At 38.8% G+C, this 23,132-nt stretch overlaps 1 protein-coding gene across 1 annotated transcript; it reads left to right on the forward strand.

Annotated features, from left to right (window-relative positions):
* Nucleotides 1–10,229: 10,229 nt before the first annotated feature.
* LOC309506259 (NLR family CARD domain-containing protein 3-like) lies at nucleotides 10,230–19,047 on the forward strand. The gene is made up of 4 exons (XM_082180018.1): nucleotides 10,230–12,208; nucleotides 13,136–13,306; nucleotides 13,987–14,165; nucleotides 14,713–19,047. Coding segments are annotated over exons 1-4 (2,127 nt in total). The 5' UTR covers nucleotides 10,230–10,433; the 3' UTR covers nucleotides 14,715–19,047.
* Nucleotides 19,048–23,132: the final 4,085 nt, after the last annotated feature.

A 23,132-nucleotide genomic window follows, 5' to 3' on the forward strand; every position in this document is an offset into this window, starting at 1 on the left:
AGGGGCGACTACAGCAAAGGCCCTATCACCCCGTTGCTTGTATTTTGTGCGTGGTACAGACAGCACAGTTCCTTTCTCAGCAGATCTTAAAGATCTAGAGGGCTTATGGACCTCAAGAAGTTCTGAAAGATATGATGGAGCTAGTCCATTTAAGCTCTTATAGGCATAGACTAGCATTTTAAAATCAACTCTATCTCGAATGGTCAACCAGCCCAGGGAGGCCAAAACAGGAGAGATATGATCATATTTACGGGTCCCTGTCAAAAGTCTGGCTGCAGCATTTTGTACCGCTTGCAGCCGACGTAAAGATGCTTGGGAGACACCAGTGTATAATGAATTACAATAATCCAGTCTTGAAAACACAAAAGCATGGATCAACACCTCTAAATCTTTTTTAGTTAAGAACGGCTTCACCTTTGCCACGAGTCTTAAATGAAAGAAAGCAGATTTCACCACTGAGTTTATCTGTTTTTCAAACTTTAAGGAGGAATCCAACATTACCCCAAGATCTTTTACCACTGGTGTACAATAGGGGTACAGTTCTCCTAAAATAGGAAGATCACTCAAGGCAGGACCTCCAAACCAGACAAGCTCAGTTTTGCTTTCATTTAAGTGTAAAAAGTTATTTGACAACCAAGTTTTTACCTCCTGTAAGCATACTTTAAGGGAATCCAATGATGATTTAAGGTTTTTACTCATAGGCAAATAAATTTGCGTATCATCTGCAAAAAAGTGAAAGGAAATACCATACTTGCGAAAAATAGACCCTAGTGGTAGCATATATAGGGCAAATAACATTGGCATAGTTGTTGGAAATACTGTTAACCCTATGGTTTTTTTCTTGATATTTTGTGACTTTCTCATTTATCATGACGAACATGCAAAGTTTCAACATGCTGATGTGTTTTGACATAGCCTATACAAACAAAATTACTATAGTAGCCTAGGCTACGTTCCTGATGTTCACGGGCCAATTTGACCCAAACATTTTAACACTCTAATGCAACTGTAGGCTACTGAGCCCAAGAGGGCCCACGTCACTCCTCTGTTCATCTCTCTGCACTGGCTACCTCTCGCTGCTCGCATCAAGTTCAAGGCATTGACGCTTGCTTACAGAACTATCACAGGCTCAGCTCCCTCCTACTTTCACTCACTCCTACGAGTCTACATCCCTACCAGACACCTACGATCGGTCAACGAGCGACGTCTCGTGGTTCCATCACAGAAAGCCACAAAATCACTTTCCAGAACATTCTCATTCACAGTTCCATGCTGGTGGAACGCTCTCCCCACCCTCATCCGGAATGCAGAATCCCTGACAACATTCAAAAGACAGCTAAAAACCAATCTCTTCCGTGAGCACTTAACCTTATAGAAAAAAAAAAAAAAAAAAAAATGCAACTCTGAATAATACCTGAACTTTGTATTTTGAGCACTTCTTGCGTTGTTGTTGTTTTTGCCTCTTTATGATGACTCGCTGAATTTTGTCCTAATTTGTAAGTCGCTTTGGATAAAGGCGTCTGCTAAATGACTAAATGACTAAATGTAAATGTAAATGTACTGACCCAAAATAATAAAATTGCTTGGTTATATTTTGTTATTTTGTTTGTTTTTTTACAACCTTATGAAGCTAAAATTAGCTTTTCCACACTTATTTTAATACAGAAAAATATTTTGTCAGCCACAGATGGTAAAAATGAGCCATCATTTATTTTTTCAATCTACCTGAAATAATATTAAACCTTTGTTTGTTGGTATTTTGTGACTTTTTTTCATTTATCATCATGATCATGCATGCAAAGTTTCTACATGCTGATGTGTGTTGACATACAAACAAAATTACTATTACATTTGTGATGTTCCCGCCCGGGTCAATTTGTCCCTCAGCTATTAAAATGCAACTGTACGGACACGTGTGTTTGTATGACAGGGCACTTCAACTCCAGTTCTAAAGTGCAAGTGTCTAAAAGTGATCTAACCCTATCCAAACACACTTGAAAAAGCTAAATCACGTTGTTCAGAATTAATTGCAAATTACAGATGAAAATCTTTGTCAGACAAATAAGCTCTCATTTCTATATTCAAGATATCTGAAATACCTAGCTTTTAACCTTTTATGATTTTCAAAGGCAGCTTTACAGAGCCAATAAATGAATAAAAAACATTTATTTGATGTATGTTTTTGTTATGTTTTGTTTCTCACTCCCATGTGAGTGAATAATGAGCTTTCCCACAATTTTGCTTAGTGTGGCACAAGACTTTGACATAGACAGCAGGAAAAATGAGCTCCCAAAAATTGACATTTAAATAAGTAATTGCACAGGTTTTTGATGATACTGATACAGATGAAGATGTTTCCGAGTTAGAGGATGCTTCAGAGATTGAGGAAAATGTTGTTGAAGATACAGAAAATGAATGAAACTAGGGAACTATGTCTATAGGAAACTAAAGGGAAAGTTAACTTAGGAAAAGTCAACATTATTTTCATACAGCTACATTGAATTGTTCAGTATAATATAATGTATAAGAAAAAATGAAAACGTAAAAAAAAAAAAAGGATGCAAAAAAAGTCAGTAGGCCTACACTGTTTATAAAAAGAAAACGGTTTTAAAAAATGGTTAAAAAAACAATTTGACCAAATTTGTCAATTGGACCCGCTCCGTAAGTAGCCTACACGGAAATCGAACAGTGCACGAGGGTAGGCTACGTTCAGCATATAGCGCTTATTTTAGATTTTTTTAATGTTTGACAACATCTTCCTCCACTCTTTGAACAATTTTAATTAACATTAGCCTATTCGTTATTAACAAAGAGAAGAAGACGGATGAGATAACACAAGTAAATGAAAGACCTATGGATTAACCTTTCAAACGAATGCGGTTCATTGTTATTTTTTAATGAAAACACAACAACAATAAAATAGTAGGCTACAAAAAAAAAAAAAAAAAAAAATCCGGCATAGTATTAAACTTGAATTAACAAAACGATTAAGACAGAATAACAACAGCATAGGCTAACAAATAAATAAAATATATTTGGAAATGTCCCTTTAAAATTAACACTGTTATTAAAACTTTTTGTTGTTGTTGTTGTTTTCAAAGACAAACTCACTTCTTTACTAACAAAATCTTGCGCTTTTTCCTCCGCTATCGTCCTGTCAATCATCTCGCTCTCGCAGCTATGATTAGCTACAGTTACAGTACAATTTTATTTACCATCATCGCGGTACCCACCACCATCAGCAGTTTTGCATTACAGTATTTGCAATAACCACCCCTTGTCCAAAACTGAGCGTATTGTCTAAAAGAAGAGTTATGACTGCTGCGTATGTGCTTCACCACACAGATTTAACTCCGCACAGCTAATAAAACCGTCTGGGTGCAGATTAATATTTAATATTTCTGATATATAAATATTTCTCTGAAACGCGTTAAGTTGCACATAAGTAAGCCCAGGACCTGCCCTGAACAGTTTAATATGCGGTACGCAGAGCCATAGGACTATTATTTTGTTGAATAAACCTGGGGAACTACCGATGACGTCACATGCTCAGATTTTCTTGACCAATCGGCTGACAGGGGCGCCTCATGACCGTCCACATGTGCAAAACGAATTTTTAAGTCATTTATTCGTTTTTTGCCCGTGAACTAAAAAAACGAAAAATCAAGCCGAAATCTCGTTTTTTCGTTTTTTGGAAAAAACGAAAAAACGAATAAAGGCGCCGTTTCTCGTTTCTGCTTATTTCATTTCAAATAGGAAATGAAATGGACGGAAGATACCCTGATTCATTTGCACACGTGGGCGGCGCTGAAACGCCCCTTTCATCTGATTGGTCAAACCACTCCACCTTCAGTAAGCTACAAGCTTTTCTTTCTGTCAGGCAGAATAAGAGTCAGTACGAGTGCGGCACTGACAAATGCACTTTAATAAAATAATGTCTGAAACCACCACTCACTGTTAACTACATGTAACCGGTGGCTCGCGACACCAGTTATAAAATCACTTTTCTGCGTTGTGAAGACAGACACGGGACAACAGGCGGCGGTTTCACTGGGTTTTACTCTCTGAGATCTGATGTAAAACAAATAAAAGCAGCCTCTGAGTACAATCACCCTTATTTTGCTCTCTTCCATGCATTAACAATGCCAAGAGCCAAATACAGAGAAAACATACCTGATGTAAAACAAATAAAAGCAGCCTCTGAGTACAATCACCCTTATTTTGCTCTACAAAACAAATGTGACGTAGATTTAATTACCATGTGCTTTTCATCTCCACATATAGGCCAAAGACACAAATATAACTTAAATTGGGCAAAATGACAAAAATAACCACACAGGTAAGTAAAATAACATAATACACATAATTTGCAATGAAGATATAGACATAAAAGCAATGATTAAAATAAAGATTAATGAGGATTAGCAGGAGCCAAAAATAACCCACCTCTTCCATGCATTAACAATGCCAAGAGGAAGAGGCGGCGGCAAAACAGGAAATTATGTAGGCTCATGATGACATCACAGCAATTAAAGGGGAAAGATGCTCATTCAGGCAGGTACACCAGATATATGAAAAACCATTTTGTGAGAATTATAACAATCAATACACATGTTTTAACAGAACACTTTCTGTACCTGTTACACTCACCCCCCAGAATTCACACAAAATTCTCAGAGTATAACAAATAAAACACTGGTCACTTGAATTACATGGTCCACACTTTAAAAACAGTGAAGACACCACATAGGAAGTTACCCAACCAAAAGGGATACAAATATGGAGAAAGTTGGCCAAACTTCGACACATTTTGTAGGCATACACAAAGTGCCCATTACACTTTGAAAAACTCAGACCAGGTACATAAACAGGATTGATATACACAAAATAGAGAAGATTACACTTTGGTTGCGATGTATTACCAGAGATCGTGTAATATTATACACAAACCTATACATGAATAACAGGAGATACAGACTCCACACCAAGTAAGGTTTCGAGTTGAACCATTGACTCAATCAGCCTACGAACAGGTCTAAGTACTCTACCAAACCTGGTAGTGTAACGATCGTCAGAGTTATGGTCAACCAAAGGATCACGTGAACTGTCAGGAACAGGAACAGTAGAAAAGGCACTAGCTACAGTGTCAATGTCAACAGAAAACTCATTTTGTGCTTCAGAAACAGTTTGAGAAGAATGGGATGAGACCCAAGAAGCAGTACGATCATCATCACAAACAGCAATGTGAGAAATGACAGACATGGACTCAGCATGTGACAAATCATCAGTGACAGGTAAGGTTGACTCAACCACATCACATACAGATTGAGAAGGTGTGGAACAAGGACCACCACTAGCACTTTCACCAACAGAAAACTCAGTTGAAGGCAAAGGAAGAAAGTTAACTGGCAACAATAGATTCCGATGTACCACTTTCTCATGACCAGATTTGTCACGGATCTTGTAAATGTGCAGTGAAGGTTTGGAGGCAACAACGGAATACATGGTGGGTTCCCATTTATCGGCAAGCTTCCGTTTACCTCTGCAGCCTTTGTTGGCAATGAGAACATGATCACCAACTGACAGAGGCAATCCTTTGACTCTCTTATTGTACTGATCAGACTGATGTTTTTGTTCTGCAGTAGAGTTCTTTTGGGCCAGCGCCATAGCAGACTTTAGATCACTGACAAGAGATTGAACATAGTCATTGTAATCACAGATTGACTCATCACAAAGCACGCTTTGAAACATAAGGTCAACAGGTAATCTCGGCACCCTCCCGAACATCAGGTAAAAAGGGGCAAACCCAGTTGTTTCATGGGCAGTGCAGTTATACATGAATGTCATTGTTTGTACCAACTGTGGCCACTTTTGCTTAGATCCGGGTGGAAGCGATCTCAACATGTTACCTAACGTTCTGTTAAACCTTTCAGTTCCACCATTCCCCATTGGGTGGTACGGGGAAGTCCGTGACTTGTCAACACCGGCAATATCAAGAAGCTCTGCTATCAGCTCACTCTCAAAATTTTGCTCCCTGGTCCGAATGGATACGCTGGGGAAATCCATAGATACAAAAGAAGCCATCCCACAGTTTCTTAGCAACACTTTTAGCACATTGGTTTCGGCAAGGAAAAGCGTGAGCTAACTTGGTGAAATGATCCGTAATTACCAAGACATCCACAGATTTATTGTTCCTATCTTCAGCAGACCAGAAATCAATACAGATGAGCTCCAATGGGGCTCAAGTTCTGTTGCTTTTATACGAAAATAAATAAAATGAACAAGACACCCAAAGTAGGCTACTTGTTATTTAATTCCATTCCAAATACATGTTTATCAATAATTTTTTCTTTAATACAGACATATGTGTTTTTATTTATTTTATTTTTTTATAAAAAATAAATTGCATAACCCAAAGAGATCGCACTGTCAGATAGTTTGGGAATATTCACACATAACATATACACATAAAACCTGATATTAGAGTTTTAAAATCAAACATTTTAAAAGAGAACAATACATCACAGTTGTTTAAACCAATGAGCTGTGTCGTCAGCAAGTCGTTTCCCGCCGTGCTTTTGATCAGCGCAGTCGGTGGAGAGCAACTGCGCTCGACTGCAGAATCCGACACGTGCACCTTGCGCTCGCGAGAGATTTTTGACATAGGTCAGCATGACATCAGAGCCAGGCGGACCGCACTCAGACACATTTCTAACGGAGGGAAGTTTGCGAGTGAAGGGCATGACAATTTTGGACTGGAACGCAGCACCACATGTCTCTGCTCCGCCATTTCGATCGATCCACTCTGTCTGGGGCTCGCGCTGATGACGTTACGACGAGAGGGACGCGCCTTCGTCCCTTGTACACACCCCAACCTCTTGACCCCTCCCCCCACGTTATTTGCAAAACATATTTTTTGTTTGCAAAACATTGTTTTATTTTGCAGATATATATGGCCCTATATTGACTCCATACAGATCCTTATGTGACATCAATAACAGCAAGTAACATCATAGAAGTCTTCTGAACAACATTGTGTGTAGACACAGGCAAGTTACCACCTTCTTTTAGAACTAAAACTTATTTAGAGCAAAAAATCACAACCCCGTCACTTTTTTACCATGAAGCGCGCGCACATGCAATAAAACAAACAAAAACATGTTCGCGCACACACACACAAACACATCAAAAAAGCACACAAGTAATATGTTTTATTTTGATGACCTATTTAGTCAGTTTATAATGTTCTAATCTATACTAAGTTATTGTTGTTTTTCCTGCAGTCGGGTTAATAAAACTGAGTTGCAATTGCAATTTATACCTGTTGTTTTTCTTGGTTACATAATGAAATACAGTGCTCATAGAAAATCTTACAGTTAATTTGAATAAAAAACAACTATGTATATGTTAAAGCAACAACATGGAACTTTTCCTCTGCGGTCGCCCTACAGGTTGGAAGCGGAATTGTCCATTACCGCTGTCGTAAAATGATTTACGGTTACTGTATATGAAGCATGCAGGTTTTTTTCATATGGGCAATGATAATATTAATCTTCCCCCTTTCATAATTTATACATGTTTATTAGACTAAACATTTTAACTCAAACATTTGCGATTTGCATGTCGATTGCAATGCTCAAATCTGAACGAGAATGATAGCGATAGCATCCTAACCATCTAAAACTACCATGTTAGTGTTTACTAGCTACCAGATTGATAATTCGCTCATCTACTAGCTGATTCATGAAGATAAATAAATGGAGGACCAGATAGTTTCCGTAACGTAGCCAGGCAGACAACAGATTAGAAAAACTATAGATAGTATGCAAGCAATTTACAGTTACTTACTAGTTCAACAGCATGACGGCCAAGTCAGCATCGGTCTGGTAACTCTCCTCCTCCATAAGCTCACGCCAGCGAGCAAACGCTCGACCAATATTGATCCTCGTCCTGCCTTTCAGTTTATCACTCTCCCTTTTCCTCTTCCGACTCTACTCCGACAAAACCTTTGGCTTCTTACGTTTCGCTGCTGCTTCAGCCATGACGAAAACAGACGTACGAAACCAAACGCGCTGGTTGGCCACATTTGAGGAAGTGGTGGGCGAAGTGACGTATGCCGTAAAGCAGTCGAATTTTGTAGTTCTTTTTGAGCGCTGGTTACTACCCGCACCCCGAAGTTACATAGTGCCAGTAAAAGCGATACAGACCCCGTCAGGCTCTGGCAGACGTCTCATTCAACCTATTGTAAGTCGATGTACTATCACAAGGGTCTTGGAAATATATTATGAAGGTTGAAAAGTTACATGTTGTTACTTTAAGCTGTATTTGTCTCTTCAACCCCGTTACCAACTTCAACCCTGTTACCTTAGTCTCAACCCCGTCACACCTACATTTTTATGAATTATTTTTTTACGTTTATGAATAAGTAATTGAATGTTTGTTCAGAAATGTTCAGAGCAATCATAATAATACTGATTTTAGTTCAAATTCTGAAGTTAAGCCACATCTTTGATCAAAAATGATGAGGTTGCTGTCACAAAAAGTGCCCATTTCAGGCTTTAGTATAGCATAAGTGTAAAATTATATGTAAATTTTACATTTACAATTACTGAATTAGTGTGAAGGACATATGATTAATAGGAAAATGTTGATTTCATTACAAATATATTTTATAATCATATTCAGAGAGCTCCCATAGTGTCCATAACGGGATTGAGGACTAATAGTGCCCATATCTTAAAATAATTACCAATAATAATAGGGATTTGATGCCTGAGGTGGGAAAATATGTTTTTCTGGAAGTTAAATATGTAATTAATGTTGTGGGGTGTTCAGAAAATACGTAAAAAATCCAAAAATGTGTAAGTCCAAATCGTACCGGTTTCGTGGAATGACTCATGTGCCACTGACATTACAGCGAGATTCGCGACACACTGACACGACACCTGACTGACACCGAGTCGTGGAACAGAACCCGTGCACCAGCTCTCATAGAGATCTCTATATCTGGCTTTGCCGTTCACGTGCAGGACTGTGAGCGCGCGCAACATATAAAAAGTGAAAGTAAATGAGTTGATGTTTCGCCATTTTAACAGCCAGAATCGATTCCATACTGAGTATCAAATTCAGTGTGTAATGGACACCTTCATAAAAGCTAAAACACGAATTTACGTGTAACTACTTGATAGAAACGGCGGTGGATTTCGTAAATCTGAATGTGATCAAACGTTTTTCGAGGTGAGTGTTCAGGCCTCGAGACGTTTTACGGGTGACTTCCGCGTTTAGACCAATATTAGCCTATTTCCCCTAAAGGACATATTCGTTATTTTATATGTGTTTAATATTTTTCATTTTAGAGCAAAACATGCTTTCATTGTTTCGTGTTGTCTGTGGTTTATTTAGCATTTGTGTTAATATACGACTAACATTGAGTATTCGAGTGAACTTTTCTCATGATCCTGTTTCTCTGAATCTCAGGTTCCGTTTAGCTGAATTATTGTTTGTCATGTCCATTCAGAGTCAGTGGTGAAGATCAGATTCAGTTTCAACTGTTCAGCTTCATCATGGATGAAACTCAAACATCCAGGGATGAAGATTTTTATCCAGGATGCAGGTATTTGAAATAAATTTACAGATTAAATTATCTTTAAATAATAGACAAGATGATGTTTTTATTAAGTTTACTTTAATTTAATTGAAAACCATTAGACCAGCCAGTTTTTTTTATTATTAAAATACCTTTTAAGAACTTATTTGAAAATATGATCAGATTTATCACCATTAATTTTTTTATTTATTTTTTATGTTATAGTCCAGTTCATCAGAAGAGATCAGAGCCAGAGCCCAGCTGTGTGTCTATGAGGAGTGATGCGTCTATGGACCCGCCATTACGTTTTAAGAGTGAAGATACACAGACTGATCTCAGGTACTTCATTTCTATAAAAATATGATTATAGTATGGAATTTTATATTATCAGATCATTATCAGTAATATATTCTACAAGATATAAACAATGTACAAGAAGAATGTTTTAATGTAATATTTTAATGCATACAGTATAGTGTTGCTCACACAGAGAGATTCATTTCAATGTACAATTTTTGTAATAAGTGTAAATTAAATAATCATGAAGAGTGATTATTTTATTGATAAATGGATGTGTAATATGTTGAATATGGCAAATATGTTTAACTTTGAACTCTGTTATAGTTCCGTTGATCAGAAGAGATCAGAACCAGAGCCCAGCTGTGTGTCTATGAGGAGTGACACGTCTATGATTCAGCCAGTAGATTTTAAGAGTGAAGATTCACAGACTGATCTCAGGTATTACATTTCAACAAAATATATGATTAAAAAAAGACATTGTGTTTGTTAATACTGTGGTATTTTATTTTACAGCCATGAAGTCCTCAACAGGTTTAGATCAAATCTGATGAAGAAGTTTGAGTGTCTGTATGAGGGAACAGCACAGCAGGAAAACCCAACACTTCTGAATGAGATTTACACAGAGCTCTACATCACAGAGAGTGAGAGTGGAGAGATCAGTAATGAACATGAGGCAAGACAGATTGAGACACAATCCAGGAGAGCAGCAACAGAGGACACACCGATCAAATGCAATGACATCTTTAGACCTTTACCTGGACAAGACAAACCCATCAGAACTGTGCTGACAAAGGGAGTCGCTGGCATTGGAAAAACAGTCTCTGTGCAGAAGTTCATCCTGGACTGGGCTGAAGAGAAAGAGAACCAGGACGTCCAGCTCATATTTCCACTTCCTTTCAGAGAGATCAATCTGATGAAGGACAAAACACTCAGTCTTTCTGATCTTCTTCATGTCTTTTTCCCTGAAACTAAAGAAATGGAAATATCCAGTGACAAATATAAAGTCTTGTTCATCTTTGATGGTCTGGACGAGTGTCGTCTGTCTCTGGATTTTCAGATTGATGTGAGGTTGTGTGATGTAAGTGAATCAGCCTCAGTGGACGTGCTGCTGACGAACCTCATTGTGGGGAATCTGCTTCCCTCTGCTCTCATCTGGATCACCTCCAGACCAGCAGCAGCCGATCTCGTCCCCTCTGAGTGTGTTCATCGAGTGACAGAGGTACGAGGCTTCAATGATCCACAGAAGGAGGAATACTTCAGGAAGAGAATCAGTGATCAGAGTCTGGCCAATACAATCATCACACACCTGAAGTCATCAAGGAGCCTCTACATCATGTGCCACATCCCAGTGTTCTGCTGGATCTCAGCCACTGTTCTGGAGAAGATGTTGAGCGAAGCAGAGACTGGAGAGATTCCCAAGACTCTCACTCAGATGTACACACACTTCCTGATCCTTCAGACCAACATCAAACATGAGAAGGACTATGAGAAGAACGTGACTGATGAAGACATGATCCTCAAACTGGGGAAACTGGCTTTTCAGCAACTTGTGAAAGGCAATGTGATCTTCTATGAGGAAGACCTGAGAGAGTGTGGCATTGATGTGACAGAAGCATCAGTTTACTCAGGATTGTGCACTCAGATCTTCAGAGAGGAGTTTGGTTGGTATCAGGGGAAAGTCTTCTGCTTTGTTCATCTGAGCGTTCAGGAACATCTAGCGGCTCTATATGTGCATCTCTCCTGTACAAACAACAACAGAAATGTGTTTGACTCAATCACCAAACAGAGTTTGTGGTCTAAAATGAAGGATTGGTTTCAGCTCAATTCACCAGAAGAACATGTGTCATTATCTGAGCTGCATCTGAGAGCTGTGAATGAGGCTCTACAGAGTAAAAATGGACATCTGGATCTTTTCCTGCGGTTTCTTCTGGGTCTGTCAGTGGAGTCTCATCAGATTCTCCTACAAAGACTAATGAAACAGACAAGCAGATCTGACAGCAATAAGAGAACAGTTTTGTACATCAAGAAGAAGATCAGGACCATTGACTCTCCAGAGAAATCCATCAATCTGTTCCACTGTCTGAATGAACTGGGTGATCATTCACTAGTGGAGGATATACAACATTATCTGAAATTTGGAAGAATAAAGGAAGCCAAACTCTCTTCATCTCAGTGGTCAGCTGTAGTCTTTGTGTTGTTGACATCAGAGGAGAAGCTGGACAAGTTTGATATTAATGATTTTGTTGAAAGAGACAATAAAACTGAAAAACTAAAGGTTCTTCTGAAGCTTCTTCCTGTGATTAAAGAATCCAGATCAGTTCAGTAAGTATCAATCAGAACAATCAGTTCACTGTTAAAACATCAGGAAAATAAAAGTTCATAAATCTTCAGTGCTGCAGATGTTGTCTAGAGTTCAGTGGTCAGTATTTGATGTGTTTCCTAAACCGTGACAATGTAAAATTCCTTAAGGCATTCAAACAAAGTCAGAAAATATGTGTATGAATAAATAATTCAGGTTTACTAGTTGGTTTACATAGCAGAGTCATACATTTAAATTTGACTATTAGAACATTTACTTGATGTTTAGCTTAGCTTAAAATGAAACATTTGTGTATGTGAAATTAGTGATGGTTCTCTAGTAAGTGCAGATTTAATGTGTAGCAATGACTCTTACATAACAAGAATAGCAATGTACAATGAGACATTTAAGATTATTTACAAGTCATTACTTTTACAAATATTTGGAATGGAATTTAAAAAATATATTGATATGAATATTTTTCTATTAATCTGTTGTGCGTATCTGTTTTGACATGCTGTTTTGCATCGTGTAATTGGCCATCGGTCCTCTCAGCAGCAAGAAAAACTAAACTTTTATTCAATGGATTATGTATAGTCTCGAAAGAGCGCTCCCTTTACAAATATTATAAAGCTGTCACTCATCTCAGTTCACAATCTCACAAAGTTCCATTATAAACAACAACAGTTGTCTACACTGCATAAAGAAAATCTGTATTTTTGTTAATGAGAGGATTCGCGAACGTGAAGAACACGGCACTGAACAAAAAAGAGATCAGCAAACATGTCTGTGATTGGCTACATTTCTTACCGCTGCAAAAACACTTTGTAAATGGAAACATTTGACCATGAACCTCGGATAAGAATTTTACATTGTTAAATTATATTGAAATTGACATTTGTTGGAAAACTATTTGATAGTGTTGAAATTATGCTGTTTGATTATCTTAGGTTGAGGGATTGTGGCGTCACAGATGAAGGTTTTGCTGCTCTGACTTCAGCTCTGAGATCAAACCCTGAACACCTGAGAGAACTGGATCTGTCTGGGAATAAAATAGGAGAATCAGTGAATCTGCTGTCTGATGTACTACAGAATCCTCACTGTAAACTGGAGATACTGTGGTAAGATCATATTTGACTCTCACACATGAATCACAATGTAAAGTATATTTGAAGTGTTCAGCCTCTTTCTGCTGCTGTGAGTTCAGATTATTGAGCTGTAAATGATTGAACACATGAGCTGATCCTCAATAACATGAAACTGCAGGACTGAGAGTCACACTGAAATACACACTTTCACACACACTCAACATTTCAGTCTCTTGACTTTAAACAGACTCGAGCTCAACACAGTCAGAACTGAGAAATGAAGAACATGCTGGATTCATTATTACTGTTAATTATGTTCATATTTCTGCATTGACACTTTCTAAAGTATTGTTTTTAATTTTATAAAATGAACACACAGACACACACACACTAATTGACACTTCATACATATTACATACAGATCTAGTAAGTAACAGTAAAACTAGCCCATGTTGTGAATAGTGTCATTTATTGAAGCAGATTTTGCACAAGACTGGATTTGAATATAGTGCAAATAAGAGATTATTTTTCCTGATTGAATGATACTTTAGATGTTTTATGATGTTTTATGTGACATTTTGGATCTCAATCTAATGATCCATCAAACATATTAATTTGTGCTTTAAGTTTGAACTTTCTCTTTAATAATGGATTCACTGCTAAACTGATCTGATCTGAACTGAGAGAGTGAAGTGTGTCATTGTTCTCTACAGGTTGAGTGATTGTGGCATCACAGATGAAGGTTTTGCTGCTCTGGCTTCAGCTCTGAGATCAAACCCTGAACACCTTAGACTACTGGATCTGTCTGGGAATAAAATAGGAGATTCAGGAGTGAAGTTGCTCTCTGATCTGAAGGATGATCCACATTATAAACTGGAGACATTACTCTACTGTGAGTATATTTTTATTTCAAGCCTTTAAATTGACCCATTTCAGTAACAGGTCTGAGATTGTGTTGGTCATTCATGACACTTCATTCAACAACTACAACAGCTCGTACGCATCATACGTCATTACGTCATTGCACATGCACAGTACTTTCCAGATTGGGTTTTCAATCTGATCAAGTGTTTACATGTCCTCTCGATCGGATTAGAAAAGGAATAAACCACCCAATCCGATCGAAATTTCATTCAGATCGAGCTCATTCAATTAAAGTCTTTAAATGAAGGCTTTTCAGTCCGAGCCGTCAAAATGATTACTTACAGATTATTTGGTTGCATGTAAACGTGGTGTGTGTGTGTGTGTGTGTACGTGATAAAGTGACAGTTGTTTATCATTTGCTGTTATTAATCTTTTCCAGTTTTTAATTAATATCTCTGGCTGTAATATGAATATACTAATATCTCTGGCTGTGTTTTCCTGAAATGATCTCCAGATGTGATGTGACTCAGGAATGTCTCATACTCATATGTGTCTGTCTGTGTGTTTTATTGTAGGACTCTCAGTGTTTAGACGTCAGTTCAGTTTCCTCAGGATCAGCTGATGGTGAATAAAGAGTCGCTACAGAGACTGAAGACACATAGACACACAGTGATCACACTGACGTGTGTGTGTGTGATAGGGTTGGGTACCGAAACCGGTTCCGACGTAAACGGTAGTAACGAGACCGAATAAGAACAAAACTTTCGGTGCCTGATTTCGGTGCCTGACTTTTTTCACCGCCCCCTATAAAACATCTCGCGGCACGAATGATCCAATAACAAAACATCTCCAGTTAACCAGCAGAGCATTCATTTAGTTCGTTTGTTAAATAAGAGACGATCTAGCGCTGAACTGTGTTTTTTAAATCAAGTCATCAAAGTGCTCGTTGCCGCTTCGATCAGTGGTGCGGATACAGTGTTTTCTCTTGTGGCTCGCGCACACCGCACTTTCTTCACTCGGACGCGCACTTCAATACGTTGCAGAGATCGATCTATTTATGAGGTGCCGTCTATATGAGTATGTGTGAGGAGAGTTTGTGTGTGCGTGCTCGCGTCTCAGATGAGTATGTGCGCGAGTTTGTGTGTGTGTGTGTGTGTGTGTTTGTGCTCGCGTCTCAGATGAGTATGTGCGCGGAGAGTTTGTGTGTGTGTGCTCGCGTCTCAGATGAGTATGTGCGCGGAGAGTTCCGCGCGTCTCGTGTGTGTAGAGTTTGCGTGTGTGTGCGTGAGCGACTTTAGATGTCAAGTCAAGTCAAGTCAAGTTTATTTGTATAGCGCTTTTCACAATACAGATTGCATCAAAGCAGCTTCACAGTATTAAATTAAAATAATACAACAAAGTTTGTTTCAATAGGAATTTATTGATTGATAAAATTAAATTAAATATCCCCAAAATATCCCCAACTGAGCAAGCCAAAGGCAACAGTGGCAAGGAACCGAAAAACTCCATCAAGTGACCTAATGGTGTCCTAAAACTCCATCAGGTGCCTTAATGGAGAAAAAAAAACCTTGGGAGAACCCAGGCTCAGTCGGGGGCCAGTTCTCCTCTGGCATTGGATAGAGGCCGGATTGTAGTTTGAACTGTAGGATTATATGAATGCCTGGCTGAAGAGATGCGACTTTAATCTAGTTTTAAACTGAGAGAGCGAGTCTGAGCAACGAACAGTATCAGGAAGACTATTCCAGAGTTTTGGAGCCAAATGTGAAAATGCTCTCCCTCCTTTGGTGGTTCTGGATATCCTAGGTATGACCAAAAGCCTTGAATTTAGTGATCTCAAAGAGCGCGATGGATTATAGGGCGATAGAAGATCCGTTAAATAGACTGGAGCTAAGCCGTTTAGGGCTTTATAAGTCAGTAGCAATACCTTGTAATTAATACGGAACTTTATAGGTAACCAATGCAGTGATGATAAAATCGGTGTTATATGATCATATTTTCTTGATCTCGTAAGAACTCTAGCGGCGGCATTTTGGACTAACTGTAGCTTGTTTATTGAGGATGCAGGACAACCAGCTAATAAAGCATTACAGTAATCCAGTCTCGAGGTCATGAATGCATGAACTAACTTTTCTGCATCAGAAACTGATAGCATATTACGTAGCTTAGCAATGTTTCTAAGGTGGAAAAAGGCTGTTTTTGTAACATAAGAAATATGATTTTCAAAAGACAGGTTGCAATCGAGTATAACACCCAGGTCTTTTACTGTAGAGGATAAAGTAACAGGACATCCTATGATGTTAAAGTTGTATTGTGCGAGGTTTTGTGGGCGGTTTTTTGAACCGATAAGTATTACCTCTGTCTTGTCTGGATTTAATAAAAGAAAATTACGCGTCATCCAATCTTTTATATCTTTAACACACTCTGTCAATTTGGAAAATGTAGCGTTTTCATCCGGCCGTGATGAAATATATATTTGAGTGTCATCAGCATAACAATGGAAACTAATTCCATGTTTCCTTATAATATTTCCAAGTGGCATCATATATATTGAAAATAACAGAGGGCCTAATACAGATCCCTGCGGCACTCCATAGTTTACTGGAGTTATGATCGATTTTTCTCCATTTAAATAGACAAAATGGTAGCGGTCAGATAGGTATGATTTGAACCAGCTTAGTGCTTGTCCTTGAACACCAGTATAATTTTGTAGTCGATCTAAGAGTATTGTGTGATCTATAGTATCGAACGCAGCACTAAGATCAAGTAAAACTAGTATTGAGATACAGCCTTGGTCAGAAGCTAAAAGTAAATCATTTGTGATTTTAACGAGCGCAGTTTCAGTGCTATGATGCGGTCTGAATCCAGACTGAAACTTTTCATAGATATCATTTTGTTGCAAGAAAGAGCCCAGTTGAGCGGACACCACTTTTTCTAATATTTTAGACATAAATGGAAGATTTGAAATGGGTCTATAATTTGCTAGATTATTATGATCTAATTGTGGTTTCTTAATGAGAGGTTTTATAACTGCCAGTTTAAATGTTCTTGGAACATGACCTAAAGATAAAGACGAGTTAATAATATTGAGGATAGGCTCTTCCACTACAGATAACACTTCTTTCAGTAGTTTAGTTGGTATAGGATCTAATAAACATGTTGTTGTTTTAGATGAAGTGATAAGTTTATTTAACTCTTTTTGTTCTATAGTTGTAAAGCACTGTAATTGTTCTTTCGGGGTGATAATTGAAGCTGAATTGTAAGGCGCGATTGAAGATTGAACGTTTATAATTGTGGTTCTGATGCTTTCTATTTTCTCAGTGAAGAAGTTCATGAAATCATTACTACTGAACTGTAACGGGATATTTTGTTCGGGTGACGTCTGTTTATTTGTTAGTCTAGCCACGGTGTTAAATAGAAACCTTGGATTGTTTTGGTTGTTTTCTATTAGTTTGCGGAGGTGCTCAGCCCTGGCAGCTTTTAGGGCCTTTTTATAACGTGACATACTGTCTTTCCACGCGATTCTAAAGACCTCTAAATTAGTTTGTTTCCATTTACGCTCTAAAATACGGGTTTCTCTCTTTAAAACATGCGTAGTATTGTTATACCATGGTGCTTTATTTTTCTCTCTGACCTTTTTTAATTTAATAGGTGCAACCACATCCAATGTTCTAGAGAGAATGGTGCTCATAGTGCTAGTTAGTTCTTCTAGTTCATCTGTTTGTTTGGGTTCAGGCAGAAGCTGAGACAGATTAGATAAGCAATTTGAGAAATTATCTATGGTGGATGGGAGGATTGGACAAATCTCCAACAATTAATGCTTTATCGACATTGACTAATAGGTCTGAGAGAAAATCTGCAAACTCTTTTAGGAAATCAGCGTAAGGCCCTGGCGGTCTATATACGGTAGCCAAGGCTAGAGATAATAGGGATGTTTTTCTAACATCTAAGAGCGTAACATTTAGTACAAGTACTTCAAATGAAATAAACTTATAACCCGTTTTCTGAGTAACATTTAGAATATCTTTATAAATGGTTGCAACACCTCCGCCACGGCCAATCAGACGGGGCTCATGCTTATAACAGTATCCAGGAGGAGTAGACTCATTAATACCGAAATAATCATTTGGTTTAAGCCAGGTTTCAGTAAGGCAAAGTACATCGAAGCTATTATCTGTGACTATTTCATTTACAATAACTGCCTTAGGTGTGAGTGATCTAATGTTTAGAAGACCTAGCTTTAGAAATAGTTTTTGTTTACTAATAGCAACATTTTCTGTTTTAATAACAATTAGATTTTTCCTAGATCCTGCATTAGATTTATTATTTGATCTCACTAAACGAGGAATAGACACGGTTTCTATGCAATGTTCTACACTAGTATTTATATCAGTTGAATTGGTGCAGCAGAGACTATGATTTGGACTTTTGGTTACTAGTCAAAGGGTATTTAACATTTTGGAGATGTTACGTTGTGCATTTCATATAGTTGGAGCATTCAGCAGTATACATGTATGTGTGATTACTTAGTATATGTGTATGCAAGCGTTTTATGTGTGCGTGAATGAAGTTCGATTTAAGCCCTAGACAGCGCCTCATATCTATTCGTTCTGGTGAAATCACAAAATATAATGCACACAAAGTGTCCCTGCTTGATAAACAACCACTGATGAGCATAATCGGTTTAAAAATAAATAAATAAAAAATAAATACGAATGCGGATTAGAACCCAAAACCTCTTGACTAAAGTTCAAGTTCAGCTGCAGTGTTCCTCTTCGGGTAGCCTAAGTCTAGTATTTTAATGCCAACTGCAAATCTTGCATATCAAGTATGAAGTATATCAAGTATATTTATATGAGGCTATACTATGTGTGTTAAATATTTCTGCTCAGTGTCAGATTTTTCTCTGTTTTGTAAAAGTCTATAATATATAATATGTAATATAATATATATATTATATATATAAATAATATGAGAAGACAAAATTTTGATCTTAAGTGTTTTCGGCTACATCAGTAGCCTTTTAAACGGCACAATTTTTAAGTTCTGCTTTCTCTCTGTCAGTGTAGTCCATTCTGAAACGCGTCCGAAAATGAACTGTAACTCAGCGAATACTCAGTCAAACAGGCATACAGACACACAGGCATGAAGCTTGAATTCTCTTCTTTTAACCCCCTGAGGTCTACGGTATCGCCGGCGATACCAGCTCGCTTTTTTTTTATCAATGTAAAAGAAACTCATAAATACTCTGTTGACTTTGATTTTCCATAGGAGTTTCATACATCAATCGATTCTGTTAAATGTGTATTATTTTTGTGTATACTCACAATAAAAACAAAGTGTTGTGCTTTTTGCCAAATAAAGAAAAATAAACACGAAGCGAGTTCTGCCTTCTCTCTGCCAGTGAAGTCCATTCTGAAACGCGTCCGAAAATGAACAATAACTGAGCGAATACTCAGTCAAACAGGCATACAAAGACACAGGCATGAAGCTTGAATTCTCGTCTTTTAAATGAAGTAATTTATATAAAAAACAAATATCCTCATCTTGTGAAATCTGTATTAAAAGAGAGCGATTCCAGTCGAGCTCATCTCATCTCATTACGTTATAATCGGCCACGCCCACGGAGAGCGCGCGCTATTCAAACGCAAATGACTGAGACGATCCCATACAAACTGTGAACGCCCACATATCAGCTCGAGAAAACACATCAAGTTTATTCAGATAAGTGTAGTCGTCTACACTGTCTCGCAGCGCTGTGAGGAATAATAATAATGGAAAACTTACCTCAGAAGTGCTGGTATTTCGAGGAGCAACGGATGGAATAATGTAGTAAGTTTTTTTTTTCATTCTCAAGTAAATCGCGTTTCTGTGTAAATGAATGAACGCAGAGATGCGCTGTTTACCACAACTCGCAAAAAGACGGTTTAAATTTGAATTGCGTTTCTGTGTGTGAATAAATGATCTGCTTTTAGCAAACTATTTTGCTATACTGAGTAAAATCGATTGAAATATGTTGAAATAAAATGTATTTGTTTAAGCAACGTATTAAACTGCAAATTAACATTTATATTCCTTATAATAAAAACGAAAGACCTATGTTACAGACATATGAAAGACAACATTTCGTTGATTAGTTTTGGATAGATTACACATGTTTACTGTAAAATATCTGCCACCTCAAATAAGCTTTTGTTTGCCAATTTTTGCTAATATGTTAAATATAGTATGTTTTGTCAATGTAGGCTATATTCGAAGTTTGAAATATGTATGATAAAATGTATACTTTAGTTTTTACAAAGAAAGATTACACTTCAATTGTTGTTGTAATTGTAACCTTTTTAATAAAAAAATATATATTTACAAGGTAGATGTAAACAAATTTTAAAAGGTAAATATAAGCATTTTCTTTAAATAGTTTTTATTGTGTTTTATTATTGACAAATTTGGGGAGAGGATACATATTCCAAAACTGAAAATACAGTATGAGAATTAACTGCACAATTAATAGACATGTTTTCCTTGGATATTATACAATTTGCAAGCAAAATTTGTGAAAAAAAAAAAAATTGACATGCTTCCAACTGTGAACCAATTTGGTAGAATATATATATATATATATATATATATATATATATATATATATATATATATATACTGTATATATATTGCTCTTGCATTCTTTCTTGTGGCTATAGGTGACACACCTGAATGAATGGCTCATTAAGTATGCGGGCCCCATTGTCTCCTGAGGTGTGAACCACTACATATGCATGATGCTGTTGAATGGTTGACGCCCCTTGCGCATATTGCCTTTACAAACAAAAAGTGTTTTACAAGATTTAAATCAATGTATTGTGTTATGTGAATGATAAGGGCAGGATGATTTTCACATCATTTTGAAGAAAAAACTCTAGGCAAAGACATCAATTAGTCAAAAGTCTTATTGTCACGTATTTAGTATGTGTTTTGTGGCCTTATTTCAGAAACTTTAGTTTTTAGTTTTTTCAATAACCATGCATAAACATTATTCTCTCAAAAATACAAACATGTACATGCATGTTGCTCACATATTATGGTAGCCCTGTTTGTGCTAAATAGAGTGTAATTATACCTTTGCCATTAATATGTTGCGAAACACCCCCTCCTCACCGTTGCTGAGAGACACTTATGGTTGACGCTCTCTGAGATGCCGGACTCGGAGCGCGCTGCGTTCCTCAACGCCCCCATCTCTCCTGCCGGTCTCTTTGGATCTTCCAAAGCCATGAAGCATTTCCTGCCGAAGCGCGCTAGCTCTGCAACAGGCCGCTCTAAACAGCCGTCTGCTCGAAGCTCCCAGCCTCAGCCTCCGCCCACCGCTGCCGCTTCACAGCGTCGACAGGCCCGAGACTCGAGACCGCGCTCTCGCTCTGCCGGCCGCCGCCCCCCACGTGGGCCCCGGCAGAAGGTTGAGATAAAGCCCGCTGCCCAGTGCCCATTCCTACACACAGACACAGCCCGCCCCACAGGGCTCACGCACATAAAATCGACTCATGTCGGTTGTGCATTAGTGAACGTGCCCACGATCCAGTGCCCACAAACACTACACACTGCATGTCTTTCGGTTTCTGTAAAAACGAAACCAACACACATACAATCAGCTCAGGCCGACGGTGTTTTCAGTGCAGTAAATGTGCCCGCGGTTATACGCCCACATTCACTCACAGACATGACAAGCCCCACGGGGTCCCCCCCGCTCGTTCTCCCTCAGCTATCCGCCCAAGGACAGTCGAGCGCGGACAGGCTGCCCGCTGTGATCAGCGCGCCCCCCGCCTCACGCGCTGCAGATGCGGCGTCTATGTTACAGCATACCGAAGCTCTATGGCCGCCACTATGTAGCGGCCAGAGCCCAGATCTCATTCAACCCCTAGCTATTCGTGCGAATGCATGGGCAAAGCTCCCCGGGGTATCAGAATGAGTGCTGAACATTATAGAAAGAGGCTATTCGCTACAGTTCGCTCGACGCCCCCGCAGTTGCGCGGCGCGAATCGAAACCACGGTGGAAAAGGAAGTAGCACATCTACTTCGAACTGAGATTGCAAAACTGTTGAGCAAAGGGGCCATAGAGCCTTTATCTCAAGCTCAGAGCGAAGGGGGTTTGTACAGCAGATATTTTCTGGTACCGAAGAAAGACGGGGGTCTCAGACCCATTCTAGATCTAAGACAGCTGAACAAAGCGCTTGCAAAGCGCCGGTTCAAAATGCTCACAACCAGGAAAATCCTCTCGCAAATTCGCCAAGGGGACTGGTTTGTGTCAATAGATCTGAAGGACGCGTATTTTCAAATACAAATAGCGTCACGTCACAGGCGATTTTTGAGATTCGCCTTCGAGGGCCAGGCATATCAGTACACAGTCCTACCGTTTGGCCTGTCCCTAGCACCCCGTACATTCACGATGTGCATGGACGCGGCCCTCGCTCCCCTGAAACTTCGGGGAATGCGAGTTTTGAACTATTTGGACGATTGGCTGGTTCTAGCTCAGACTCACTCAGAGCTCATAGAACACAGGACCATGCTACTCGAACATCTCGAGAACTTGGGTCTCAAAGTCAATTGGGCGAAGAGTTCACTGTCTCCCAGTCAGAGAATATCTTTTCTGGGCACAGAACTGGACTCGCTGTCTGTGACAGCTCAGCTATCGCCACAGCGCAGACTGGACATTCAGCGCATGACGGAAACCTTCCGCTGCGGCGCTATAGTCCCGCTCAGAAAGTTTCAAAGGATGCTGGGTCTCATGGCCTCAGCATCATCAGTACTCCAGCTGGGTCTGCTTCGCATGCGCCAACTACAGTTCTGGTTAAAAGCGCGAGTGCCGCGCCGAGCGTGGACCTCCGGTCTTTTTCGCCTCAAGGTCAATCAGAAATGCATCTCAGCCCTGAAACCTTGGAAAGCGATCGACTGGTACCAGTCAGGTGTAAGCCTGGGGACTTCCTTGAGTGTGAAGGTGGTGTCTACGGAC

This window comes from Leuciscus leuciscus, assembly GCF_965113295.1.
Source record: "Leuciscus leuciscus genome assembly, chromosome: 9".
NCBI lineage: Eukaryota > Metazoa > Chordata > Actinopteri > Cypriniformes > Leuciscidae > Leuciscus > Leuciscus leuciscus.

Excerpts from the sequence above, each read along its gene's own strand:
- LOC309506259 (XM_082180018.1), top strand. The coding sequence starts at position 10,434 with ATGAAGAAGTTTGAGTGTCTGTATGAGGGAACAGCACAGCAGGAAAAC. Across the intron at positions 12,209-13,135 it reads AAAGAATCCAGATCAGTTCA|GTTGAGGGATTGTGGCGTCA; the intron begins GTAAGTATCAAT and ends TGATTATCTTAG. Across the intron at positions 13,307-13,986 it reads TGTAAACTGGAGATACTGTG|GTTGAGTGATTGTGGCATCA; the intron begins GTAAGATCATAT and ends TGTTCTCTACAG.